This window comes from Tachysurus fulvidraco, chromosome 4 (genome assembly GCF_022655615.1).
Source record: "Tachysurus fulvidraco isolate hzauxx_2018 chromosome 4, HZAU_PFXX_2.0, whole genome shotgun sequence".
Taxonomy (NCBI): domain Eukaryota; kingdom Metazoa; phylum Chordata; class Actinopteri; order Siluriformes; family Bagridae; genus Tachysurus; species Tachysurus fulvidraco.
The window spans coordinates 28,315,387-28,330,386 of NC_062521.1; the positions used below are offsets into that span (position 1 = coordinate 28,315,387).

At 37.6% G+C, this 15,000-nt stretch overlaps 1 protein-coding gene across 2 annotated transcripts in view; it reads right to left on the minus strand.

Annotated features, from left to right (window-relative positions):
- fbxo8 (F-box protein 8) overlaps positions 1-8,184 on the minus strand; it is a 12,691-nt gene extending 4,507 nt beyond the window's left edge. Inside the window, exons 1-5 of one of the 2 annotated variants that reach the window (XM_027146110.2) lie at positions 7,771-8,184; positions 4,568-4,899; positions 3,609-3,735; positions 3,233-3,351; positions 2,499-2,695 (exon numbers count right to left, since the gene is read on the minus strand). In XM_027146110.2, coding sequence (XP_027001911.1) covers positions 2,499-2,695; positions 3,233-3,351; positions 3,609-3,735; positions 4,568-4,899 — 775 coding nt within the window. In that variant the 5' untranslated portion in view covers positions 7,771-8,184. Of the gene's footprint in view, positions 1-2,498; positions 2,696-3,232; positions 3,352-3,608; positions 3,736-4,567; positions 4,900-5,008; positions 5,802-7,770 lie in introns of those variants that run through there. The other variant, XM_027146109.2, reaches the window with a different exon arrangement.
- Positions 8,185-15,000: the final 6,816 nt, after the last annotated feature.

Sequence of the window (15,000 nt, forward strand, 5' to 3'; positions counted from 1 at the left end):
CTCACACACACACACACACACAGTCTCTCTCTCGCGCTCACACACACACACACACACACACACACACAGTCTCTCTCGCGCGCTCACACACACACTCACACACAGTCTCTCTCTCGCGCTCACACACACAAATACACACACATTCTCTCTCGCGCTCACACACACAAATACACACACATTCTCTCTCTCGCGCTCACACACACAAACACACACACAGTCTCTCTCGCGCGCTCACACACACAAACACACACACAGTCTCTCTCACGCGCTCACACACACACACACACACACACACACAGTCTCTCTCTCGCGCTCACACACACACACAGTCACACAAATACACACACAGTCTCTCTCGCACTCACACACACACAGTATCTCTCTCTCTCTCACACACACACACACACACACACACACACACACACACACACACACAGTGTCTCACACACACAGTCACAGTCACACACACAGTCACACACACAGTCACACACACAGTCACACACACAGTCACACACACAGTCACACACACAGTCACACACACAGTCACACACACAGTCACAACAGGGGACAGGGCAGCCCTAAGAACAGCAAGGGCCAAACTGTCCCGAGACACATCATCTGTAGAGATGGTCAGGAGCACCAAATCTCTTGGTGTTCATGTAGAGGAGAACTTCACCTGGTCACTCAACACCAGCTCCATCACCAAGAAAACCCAGCAGCGTCTCTACTTCTTACAAAGGCGGAGAAAGGCACATCTCCCTCCCCCCATCCTGACTACTGTTTACAGAGGGACCATTGAGAGCCTCCTGAGCAGCGGCATCACTGTGTGGTTTGGGAACTGCACCATCTCGGATCACAAGACCCTGCAGCGGATAGTGAGGACCGCTGAGAAAGTCATCCGAGTCTCTCTTCCCTCTATCATGGACATTTACACCACACACTGCATCCGCAAAGCCAACAGCATTGTGGATGACCCCACACACCCCTCACACACACTCTTCACCCTCCTGCCATCTGGAGCATTCGGTCCTCACGACCAGACTGTGGAACAGTTTCTTTCCACAAGCCATCAGACTCCTTAATAACTGAACTGTACTGAGCACAACACACACACACACACACACACACACACACACACACACACACACACACACACACACACACACACACACACCATCTGTATGGACTGCACAGACCTACACCAATTACACACTCTTCCATTACTCATCCATCAAACTGTTTACATGCTGTTTTTGCACCCTTTATTTTGCTCTATGCACATGCGGTCTCACATTTCAGTCCTTTATAACAGTGGTCCCCAACCCCCAGGCCGCGGACCGGTACCGGTCCGTGGACCAAATGGTACCGGGCCGCCCAAGGAACATTAAATTATTTCCATTTTATTTACTGTGGTGCATTTCTCTCGGGTTTGTGCGACTTTCCATGGACGAGAGGTTAACCGGGAGCTGAGAGACGTCACCTAAAGCCGACATGCTATCTGTGTGAAGCGGGGATTTCTGCAGCGACGGCAACCGAAACAAAACAACGTTATAAACTGGACATAAGCGACACACTTCGGGTGTCATTGTCTCCTGTTACCCCAGATGGAACCGTCTCGTTGTAAAGAAACAAGCTCAGGGTTCTCATCGCTTTAGCGTTGTAGTGAGTTAAAAAGGCATGTTTAAATACAATTAAAGTAAAATTATTTATTTTAATTTAATTGTATAGCCGCCACCCCCCACCCCCAGCGGGCCGAGGTAAAATGATCAAACATTGACCGGTCCGCGGCAAAAAAAGGTTGGGGACCACTGATTTACAATATCTCAAGGACCTGCTGCTAGAACACTGGTCATATTGTCTGAACATACAGCATTTACACCGCCGCTGTTTCTGCTTGTTGTCTTTTGTGTAGGGTTTTTTTTTCTCGGTGTGTGTGTATTGTCTTGTAATTTTTTGTTTACACTGTCTTTTGTCCTGCACTGTCTTGTCTTGCACTGTTTGCACCAGGTTGCACAGTCACACACACACACAGTCTTACACACCTCGCTCTCACACACACAGTGTACAATACCACTGACAGACTGACAAGTTAATAAGAAATGTGTTTTGAATTTAATATTTCATGTAAAGAATTTAATAAGCTAATAATGACATCATTCTTCACAGCACTGATGTGACATTGAGCCCTAAAGCACTGTATGGATTCATGTATGGTGATATTTCATTCAGGCTGCACTGTGAGAAGAAACAAGACTTTATTAGTGCTCATGACCCAATCCCCCCCCCCTTCTCTTTTTTTATTTTTTATTTAATATCAACAATAAATTAAATGCTCCCAGAGTTATATTTAACAGAGCTTTCCATCATTTATTTATTTATTGAATTTTTTTTTTTTTTAAAGTGACCCTATTGCTCATTGTGATCCACTTCATAATGTTTGTTGTATATGATGTAATGTGATGAGGCTCCACTGTGTGTTGAAGGTCACGTGCACTCACCGGGCGTGAGGCCGACGTCCCTCACCAGCGTGGGGTTACAGGCACAGAAACGGTGTGAGAACTTAGTGATTAGCGTCTCCAGGTACTCGCCGCGCTCCTCGGGGGCGTGAATGTGTCTGAAGAAATCCCTCAGTGCGTTGGGGAGGAACTGGTTACTGAAGTTGTGTAGTGTGACCAGCTCGTCCAGCACGTCGCGGCTACACGGACAAATCGAAATAAACACATTCGGAGATAAAACACCGAGAGTACCGTCATCGGGAGATGACTAAATAACTAACCGACTCAAGTCCAGATTCGTCATCATCGTTGCTTAGTAACAGGCACCAGTACTCCGTCATTAACGTTTGTTTATTTTCATTTAGCGATCTGATTGGTCAGGCAGTTATAAGGGATAAATATAGAGAGTTTTTCTAGAGTTAACACCACTATATACTTTATTTTCCCCTCAGCTGCATGTTATATGTAAAATCAGATCAGATACTTAGTAAAGATGACAAGAAGTAAATATATTAATAATCGGTGGATTTACTTTAGGTGGAGTCGAGTGTGTGTGTGTGTGTGTGTGTGTGTGTGTGTGTGTGTATGTGATGGGGGTGGGGCTATTACTTTTGGGAAGTGTAAGTGAGCAGTCTGTCAAACAGATTAGTGGAATGTTTATTTCTATGATTTAGTTTTTTTCCTCACTTTCCTTTAAGTAAGTAAGTAAAAAAATAAATAAATAAAGAGTAACAAACCGTTCATCAAGATAAACACGCAGCATCTTCCAGTTCAGTGTTCTGGTGTAGAATATGAACTTGGCGATTTCCTTCGGGTGATCCAGGAGAATACTTTTGGACATGAGGTAAGTGATACCCTACACACACACACACACACACACACACACACACAGAGAGAGTGAGAGAGTCAGATTCACACGTCATCTTTAAGTCGGACCCTGAAGCCGTGCGAATGTAGCTAAAGCCATGCACGGAGCTATAAAACACGCTCGGCTTCCACCGCTCTGTCATCGTTAACCAGAACACCGGAGCACCTAAACACCGGCCTCTGATCCAGGCGGTGAAAAGAAGCAGGCGTGCTAGCGTGAGAATGTGGCGTGCCGGTCCTCCTCACCTCCTCGGGGTTAGCGTTGAACGTCAGACTTCCTTCATCGAGCTGCATGTAGAGTTTTCTGTAGGAGAAACCGGGGGGAAGGAGACGGTTGTAGATGGAACAGTGACCCCAAGTGGACTTGCACAGACTGGAAGAATAGAGAGAGAGAGAGAGAGAGAGAGAGAGAGAGAGAGAGAGAGAGAGAGAGAGAGGAGGAATGAGCAGGAGAACTGTTACTCTGACATTTTTGTTCAGAAACTTTAAATAGAATTTTGTTTTAATATAATAAAGTTAAACTCGATGTTACTGAGAAGACTTGAGCATGCACTAGTTTCTTCATCGGTTCTTTAGCAACAATGTGCTTTTTTAATCGGAACGATTCAGGTGAAGTGAGAAAGCTTTTAGGAAGGTCAAGGTGGTGTTGGGTGAAGAGCAGAGTGTCAGAGACCAGAGGAGACTGAAGATGTTACTTTACTCATCTGAATGAAGTCATCAGGGATGGATGGATGGATGGATGGATGGATGGATGGATGGATGGATTAAAATGTTATATTATTGATGTATGGAATGAAGATTGGGATAAGAGGGTCGATTAGGATGGGTGGAGAGACAGATAAATGGGTGGAAGAAGTTGATGTGTGGGCAGACAACCGAGTGGAAGAATAAAATCTAAAGATAAATTATGATGCACGGAAGGACGGATAGTTAGAAGAAAACTGACGGGCTGGTGAATTGATGGATGGACAGTGGAACGGGTATGTGTACGGAGGTACGGACGGGTAAATGGATGTGCGGATTAAGGGAAGGACATCTGGATAGACGGATGAATGGATAGACGGATGAATGGATGAAAGGATAGACGGATGAGAGATGGATGGACAGAATGATAGACAGAAGAGTGGGCATGTGGTTGAATGGATGGATATACGTGGATAGATTAAGGGATGGATAATAAGAAGAGTGTGTGTGAGACCCCTCACCCCTGCCACAGGTACTCGTCATTGCCCAGCTCTTGCCACACACAGGAGGCCAGGCACAGGTCGGTGGCGTTCAGGTAGGACAGGATGGTGATGCTGAGCTCTGGGGGCAGCATTTCCAGGTCGATGAAGCCCTGCTCCTCTTTGCCCTTGCGTGCGCGCAGCAGGTGTCCGAGGTCGGCGTGACACTGCAGTGCGCGGCGCGTCTGCAGCGGTGTCTCGCTCAGCAGCGGCTCCATCCTGCGACGACGCTCACTGCGCTGGAGGTAACACTGCTCACTGTACTCCTGCTGCAGCTGCTGGTTCCTCGCCACCCTCCACAGGCCCTGACCCATCTGCACACACACACACACACACAGTTTAAAATTATTTTCCTTATGACAACCAGTCCGATATTTCTATCCTTGTGGGAACATTTAGTCTAGAACTAACCATCCTTCATACCTTCACACAAATGCATTCTCTGGAGCTCTCACCTTTCCTCAGCATGAATCAAAGTGAAGAATCGACACTCCAGAGGAAATGAAGCGTAAAAATGGGGAAAAGAATTATTAAGTGGAGTGTGTGAAGGAGCACGGACGTCGCATCTGTCAAAAGCTTTCATGCATTACTCCACTTCCTGTAATCAGGACGCACCGGAGGTGTGTAACGTGTGGGATTGATTCGGATGTTTGGAGAAGAAAAAAAAAATTCAATATTATATATTATAAAAAAATGGACTCTGAGCCTTACGATAACGTGCGTTCTGATTGGTCAGAAGGTGGAGCTGCTCTACTGTCGGAGTCGTTGCTACATGGAAGTGAATCACCACCTTCTGACCAATCAGCACGCATGCTGTCGTAGAGATCAGAGTCCACACTGGTGTGGCGTGTCGATGTGAGAACGTACAGGTAATTGTGGACAACTGCAGTGACACTGAATCAGCTGTGATAAAGCGCAGTACAGGAACCATGACTCAGTGGAAAGCTATGAAACCTGCTCAGTAACATTCCAACAATTACAACCATCTTTATTCACACTGCGCTCGAGTTCCATTAAAGTCAGTATACAGCAGAACAACGGCCTCCATACACAACACTACACGTTACACAACGCTCGACACTTCACTCCACTTTCTCTTTGATGTATGCAGAGAAATATTAAACTTGGGTTTCGATAAGCAATTTGCTGGGGCAAGTTGTGGCCTAATGGTTAGAGAGTCTGACTCGTAATCCTAAGGGTTCGAGTCTCAGGCCGGCCACGACTGAGGTGCCCTTGAGCAAGGCACCGAACCCCCCAACTGCTCCCCGGGCGCCGCAGCATAAATGGCTGCCCACTGGTGTGTTCACTTTGGATGGGTTAAATGCAGAGAATAAATTCTGAGTATGGGTCACCGAACTTAGCCGTATGTCACTTTCATTAACTTTTTCTTCTGTTATAATTCATCTCACAAGTATGTTCGCTTAGATCACAGAATTATAACTATAGACATATTATGATGATGGAATATTTATTATACATACACTTATGATTACAGGTAAGTAAACAGACAGACAGACATTTACAGCTTTAATACAAACAACATAAAATAAAAAATAGGCTCAGTATTTAAATCGTGGACCATTATGAAAGCTCCAGCATTGAGAGGTGAATGTTCTGTACCCCAGCCATGAGAGAACAGAAATCATGTTCTGACAGGGTTCTCACACTCACTCACTCACGCACTCACACACTCTCGCTCTCTCGCACACACTCACACACGCACACTCGCTCTTTCACTCACTCTCTCGGTCACCCTCACACACACACACACACTCACTCTCTCAGTCACCCTCACCCCTCACACACACACACTCACTCTCTCGGTCACCCTCACCCCTCACACACACACACACTCACTCTCTCGGTCACCCTCACCCCTCACACACACACACTCACTCACTCTCTCGGTCACCCTCACACACACACACACACACACACACACACACTCACTCTCTCGGTCACCCTCACACACACACACACACACACACTCACTCTCTCGGTCACCCTCACACACACACACACACACTCACTCACTCTCTCGGTCACCCTCACCCCTCACACACACACACTCACTCACTCTCTCACACACACACCACACACACACACACACACACACACACACACACACACTCACTCTCTCGGTCACCCTCACACACACACACACACACACACACTCACTCACTCTCTCGGTCACCCTCACACACACACACACACACACTCACTCACTCTCTCGGTCACCCTCACCCCTCACACACACACACTCACTCACTCTCTCGGTCACCCTCACACACACACACACACACACACACACACACACACACACACACACACACACACACACACACTCACTCTCTCGGTCACCCTCACACACACACACACACACACACACACACACTCACTCACTCTCTCGGTCACCCTCACACACACACACTCTCTCTCTCGGTCACCCTCACACACACTCACTCTCTCTCTCGGTCACCCTCACACACACTCACTCTCTCTCTCGGTCACCCTCACACACACTCACTCTCTCTCTCGGTCACCCTCACACACACTCACTCTCTCTCTCTCTCGGTCACCCTCACACACACACACACACACACACACACACACACACACACACACACATACACACAGGACAGTCCTCTTGTTCTGACATTTCTGGTATTTTCAGTAAACACCATGTTGAGTTTAGAGTCAATACTGACTCAGCATCATGTATCCACACGACCATTCTGGTAAATTCAGGCGCGCACGCACACACACACGCGCGCACACACACACACACACACACACACACACACACACACACACACACACAGTACACCTGCTACTGCAGATCATTTGTCTACATTTGCATGACTGCTGGCTTCAAACAAAGCACAAGTCCTGTGTAAAGTCACACTACAACATCAAATTAATAAAAGTCATGATGAAGAAAGCTAATCAGACGGAGTTTAAATCCAAACACATTCATCACTGTTTTGCTTTGATTTTAGTCCTAAACAGCACCGAGAAAGTCGACGTTCCATGTTAAGTTAGATTGACGTACAGCCTCAAGCCCCGCCTTTCTAGTAGGTTATTGGTTGGAACGCGAATCCGTCAAGCTCATGCGCATTCTGATTGGCTGATCCAACTGCCCATCAAAGCTCGTATTGTTGTCAACTCATAGCAGCACAACCCACCTGTGTGTTGTTATGGATTAATTCTACCGCCGCCGCGACGAAACAACAGCGCTGTCTGGTCCGTTATGGAGCGAAAATGTCCTTCACACTCTGAAGCCGAATGTACGACGCATTTCCAGCAGAAACGCCGCTGTTTAAGCGCCACAAACTCCAGTGTAGTTTGAGACGCTCTGTACTGTGACACTGAGATCAGCATTAATGTAAATCTAACCACGCCCATCGCCTGTATAACCACGCCCCTTTCTGTTTTAAAACCGTTTAGCAAGCGTACAAAAAAAAAACAATGTAATATAAGACAGCTCTTTCATAATAGTACGGTTGTTCAACTTAAATAAGGGTCCAAATAACCACATATTTATTATAAAACAATACGCATTAAAAAATGCATAGAGCTCCGCCTCAACTTGGCACGCGCTCTGTTGTCATGTTTGACGTTTCCTGTTTTGAACGGAAGTGACGTAACGAACCTCAGTAGATTTAACAGAAGAGTCGAACAAGCACTTTCGGTCTTTTTTTTTTTTTTTAAATACGAGCGAGAAATGTTGCATGTTTATTTAAGTTAAAGGACAAAAATCAGTCCTATGATTAATTTTATTATTATTACTGTTCTTATATCTAACCAGAAAAAAACCAATGAATTAAATAGTAAAGAGTTCTGTATAATAACATTTACATTTTAATGCATTATTACGTTTAATTAAAGACATCAAAAGCTACTAGTAATAAAAATATAGTAAAACATCTAAATTATGAGTGAATTAAGGAACTTATTGTTGATTTCTTCTCTTCTCAGTATTCTTCTTTTCTTTGTGTAACCGATCATATTTATATGTTGAACATAAACAATGCTGAACATAAACAATATTTACATGTTGAACATAAACATTATTTACATTTTGAACAACATAAACAATATTTATATATTGAACATAAACAATATTTATATGTTGAACATAAACAATATTTACATGTTGAACATAAACAATATTTATATGTTGAACATAAACATTATGTACATTTTGAACAACATAAACAATATTTATATGTTGAACATAAACATTATGTACATTTTGAACAACATAAACAATATTTACATGTTGAACATAAACATTATGTACATTTTGAACAACATAAACAATATTTATATGTTGAACATAAACATTATGTACATTTTGAACAACATAAACAATATTTACATGTTGAACATAAACATTATGTACATTTTGAACAACATAAACAATATTTATATGTTGAACATAAACAATATTTATATGTTGAACATAAACAGTATTTACACGTTGAACATAAACATTATTTATATGTTGAACATAAACAATATTTACATGTTGAACATAAACATTATGTACATTTTGAACAACATAAACAATATTTATATGTTGAACATAAACAATATTTATATGTTGAACATAAACAATATTTACATGTTGAACATAAGCAATATTTACATGTTGAACATAAACGATATTTATATGTTGAACATAAACAATATTTATATGTTGAACATAAACAATATTTACATGTTGAACATAAGCAATATTTACATGTTGAACATAAACGATATTTATATGTTGAACATAAACAATATTTACATGTTGAACATAAACATTATTTACACGTTGAACATAAACAATATTTATATGTTGAACATAAACAGTATTTACACGTTGAACATAAACATTATTTATATGTTGAACATAAACAATATTTACATGTTGAACATAAACATTATGTACATTTTGAACAACATAAACAATATTTATATGTTGAACATAAACAATATTTATATGTTGAACATAAACAATATTTACATGTTGAACATAAGCAATATTTACATGTTGAACATAAACGATATTTATATGTTGAACATAAACAATATTTATATGTTGAACATAAACATTATGTACATTTTGAACAACATAAACAATATTTACATGTTGAACATAAACATTATGTACATTTTGAACAACATAAACAATATTTATATGTTGAACATAAACATTATGTACATTTTGAACAACATAAACAATATTTACATGTTGAACATAAACATTATGTACATTTTGAACAACATAAACAATATTTATATGTTGAACATGAACAATATTTATATGTTGAACATAAACAGTATTTACACGTTGAACATAAACATTATTTATATGTTGAACATAAACAATATTTACATGTTGAACATAAACATTATGTACATTTTGAACAACATAAACAATATTTATATGTTGAACATAAACAATATTTATATGTTGAACATAAACAATATTTACATGTTGAACATAAGCAATATTTACATGTTGAACATAAACGATATTTATATGTTGAACATAAACAATATTTATATGTTGAACATAAACAATATTTACATGTTGAACATAAGCAATATTTACATGTTGAACATAAACGATATTTATATGTTGAACATAAACAATATTTACATGTTGAACATAAACATTATTTACACGTTGAACATAAACAATATTTATATGTTGAACATAAACAGTATTTACACGTTGAACATAAACATTATTTATATGTTGAACATAAACAATATTTACATGTTGAACATAAACATTATGTACATTTTGAACAACATAAACAATATTTATATGTTGAACATAAACAATATTTATATGTTGAACATAAACAATATTTACATGTTGAACATAAGCAATATTTACATGTTGAACATAAACGATATTTATATGTTGAACATAAACAATATTTATATGTTGAACATAAACATTATGTACATTTTGAACAACATAAACAATATTTACATGTTGAACATAAACATTATGTACATTTTGAACAACATAAACAATATTTATATGTTGAACATAAACATTATGTACATTTTGAACAACATAAACAATATTTACATGTTGAACATAAACATTATGTACATTTTGAACAACATAAACAATATTTATATGTTGAACATAAACAATATTTATATGTTGAACATAAACAGTATTTACACGTTGAACATAAACATTATTTATATGTTGAACATAAACAATATTTACATGTTGAACATAAACATTATGTACATTTTGAACAACATAAACAATATTTATATGTTGAACATAAACAATATTTATATGTTGAACATAAACAATATTTACATGTTGAACATAAGCAATATTTACATGTTGAACATAAACGATATTTATATGTTGAACATAAACAATATTTATATGTTGAACATAAACAATATTTACATGTTGAACATAAGCAATATTTACATGTTGAACATAAACGATATTTATATGTTGAACATAAACAATATTTACATGTTGAACATAAACATTATTTACACGTTGAACATAAACAATATTTATATGTTGAACATAAACAGTATTTACACGTTGAACATAAACATTATTTATATGTTGAACATAAACAATATTTACATGTTGAACATAAACATTATGTACATTTTGAACAACATAAACAATATTTATATGTTGAACATAAACAATATTTATATGTTGAACATAAACAATATTTACATGTTGAACATAAGCAATATTTACATGTTGAACATAAACGATATTTATATGTTGAACATAAACAATATTTACATGTTGAACATAAGCAATATTTACATGTTGAACATAAACATTATTTATATGTTGAACATAAACAATATTTACATGTTGAACATAAACATTATTTACACGTTGAACATAAACAATATTTACATGTTGAACATAAACAATAAATAAAAATATCGTAAAACATCTAAATTATGAGTGAATTAAGGAACTTATTGTTGATTTCTTCTCTTCTCAGTATTCTTCTTTTCTTTGTGTAACCGATCATATTTATATGTTGAACATAAACAATGTTGAACATAAACATTATGTACATTTTGAACAACATAAACAATATTTACATGTTGAACAAAAACATTATGTACATTTTGAACAACATAAACAATATTTATATGTTGAACATAAACATTATGTACATTTTGAACAACATAAACAATATTTACATGTTGAACATAAACATTATGTACATTTTGAACAACATAAACAATATTTATATGTTGAACATAAACAATATTTATATGTTGAACATAAACAGTATTTACACGTTGAACATAAACATTATTTATATGTTGAACATAAACAATATTTACATGTTGAACATAAACATTATGTACATTTTGAACAACATAAACAATATTTATATGTTGAACATAAACAATATTTATATGTTGAACATAAACAATATTTACATGTTGAACATAAGCAATATTTACATGTTGAACATAAACGATATTTATATGTTGAACATAAACAATATTTATATGTTGAACATAAACAATATTTACATGTTGAACATAAGCAATATTTACATGTTGAACATAAACGATATTTATATGTTGAACATAAACAATATTTACATGTTGAACATAAACATTATTTACACGTTGAACATAAACAATATTTATATGTTGAACATAAACAGTATTTACACGTTGAACATAAACATTATTTATATGTTGAACATAAACAATATTTACATGTTGAACATAAACATTATGTACATTTTGAACAACATAAACAATATTTATATGTTGAACATAAACAATATTTATATGTTGAACATAAACAATATTTACATGTTGAACATAAGCAATATTTACATGTTGAACATAAACGATATTTATATGTTGAACATAAACAATATTTATATGTTGAACATAAACAATATTTACATGTTGAACATAAGCAATATTTACATGTTGAACATAAACATTATTTATATGTTGAACATAAACAATATTTACATGTTGAACATAAACATTATTTACACGTTGAACATAAACAATATTTACATGTTGAACATAAACAATAAATAAAAATATCGTAAAACATCTAAATTATGAGTGAATTAAGGAACTTATTGTTGATTTCTTCTCTTCTCAGTATTCTTCTTTTCTTTGTGTAACCGATCATATTTATATGTTGAACATAAACAATGGTGAACATAAACAATATTTACATGTTGAACATAAACATTATTTACATTTTGAACAACATAAACAATATTTATATGTTGAATATAAACAATATTTACATGTTGAACATAAACGACATGTTGCTGTATTGTTCAAATATGTTAAAAGTGTAAAACTGGAATAGAAGTGTGAAGTTACACATTATGGAGGATATGAAAGCAAACAAGCAAATGGTTTAAATAAAGTTAAAATAAAACTAAATACCTATACTGTAAACCTAAAAGAGCAAAAAGACAGACAGACAGACAGACAGACAGACAGACAGACAGACAGATAGACAGATAGATAGATAGATAGATAGATAGATAGATAGATAGATAGATAGATAGATAGCTTTTTGCTATTCTAACATTGGATGCATTTTATCGAATGTGTTGATGTTAATGTTAATGTTAATGTTAATGTGTATTAATGCAGGGCTGTCAAGTGTCACGCATTGAGAGTGACAGTCCCTCATTTGGGTCTTTTGTCACATTCTCCCGCCACACATCGTATTTCTCACACAGAAATTTTTTTTGACTATTTATCATATATTTAATAATCCGCAGCGCCCAAAATGTATCTGTCTACACCGCTGTCTCTATCTAACCGGGCAGGAATCAAGCACGTCTACCCTGGAGTAGAGGTCTTTACGGATCCACTTAGATCCGATAACCCAAGGTCAGACCCGAGACCCGAACGGGTTCGGGTCTAAAAGGTTCACGAGTGCCTCGGACACGGGTCGGAAATAATAATAGCGGCATCGGGTCTCGGGTAATTTAAAATGAATGTGTTTTTACCGAGTCCTTTTCCAGCCTCTCCTATGTTTGCCAAGACCGCTTGAGACATGCGGCTGGTGACGTGTGGCTGGTGGTAAGCTAATTTTTCTTAAAACAGACCTGTCAATCAATTTTGAATCCACCTTGTAGCGATTACTTTAGTGTAGAGTTATGCAACATTCGGGTCCAGTCGGGTTAAAAAAAAATTGTCAACGCGTTGGGTCGGACTCGGGTCTAATTTTTTCGGGTTGGGTCTTTCTTAAAATATATATATATATATATATATATATATATATATATATATATATATATATATATATATATATATATATATGCATGTCGGGTTCGGGTAAAAAGTTATTCGGGTCACTTCGGGTCGATTACAATTCTTTAGACCCGAGAAAACCTCTACCTGGAGCTCTTAGTCGAGCCTGACACTTATCAGCCAATCAAAAAAAAGGCTACACAATAGCCAATCAGAAAATAGCACTAATGTATCTGGGTAAGATTTAACTCAACAACCAGTTAAAAAAACATATTCATTAGAGAGGGTATTTTCGATGGTCGGTTTGAACAAAACCTCAACACGAAACAGTTTGTCTCTGGATGGGACGTTGTCCTCAATCATGACCCTAAAAATGTCTGGGCTTGAGCCGAACTGTTTTATATGGGAGCAACATTACACATGATAAAGGGGTCCAAAAAGGCAACAAACACTTACAATAAACACCAGTAATAATATCTCTCTCTCTCTCTCTCTCTCTCTCTCTCTCTCTCTCTCTCTCTCTCTCTCTCACACACACACACACACACACACACACACACACACACACACACACACACACACACACACACACAAATTAATAAATATATAAATAATAAAAATATATAATCGGAGATTAATTGTTTGGTAAGGAACTGAAGTGTTTGTTTAATTTATTAATTTGTGTGTGTATGTATGTGTGTGTATTGTAAGTGTTTGTTGCCTTTTTGGACCCCTTTATCATGTGTAATGTTGCTCCCATTTAAAAGAGTTCAGCTCAAGCCCAGACATTTTTAGGGTCATGATTGAGGACAACGTCCCGTCCAGAGACAAACTGTTTCATGTTGAGGTTTTGTTCAAACACACCATCGAAAATACCCTCTCTAATGTATGTTTTCCCCCCCATTGGTTGTTGCGTTAAAATCTTACTCAGATACAATAGTGTTATTTTCTGATTGGCTATTGTGTAGCCCCCCTTTTTTTGATTGGCTGATAAGTGTCAGGCTCGACTAAGAACTGAGACGCGCTTGATTCCTGCCCGGTTCCATAGAGACAGCAGTGCGGACTGATACGTTTTGGGCGCTGCGGCTTATTAAATATATGATTAATAGTCAAAAGGTTTTTCTGCGTGAGAAATACGATGT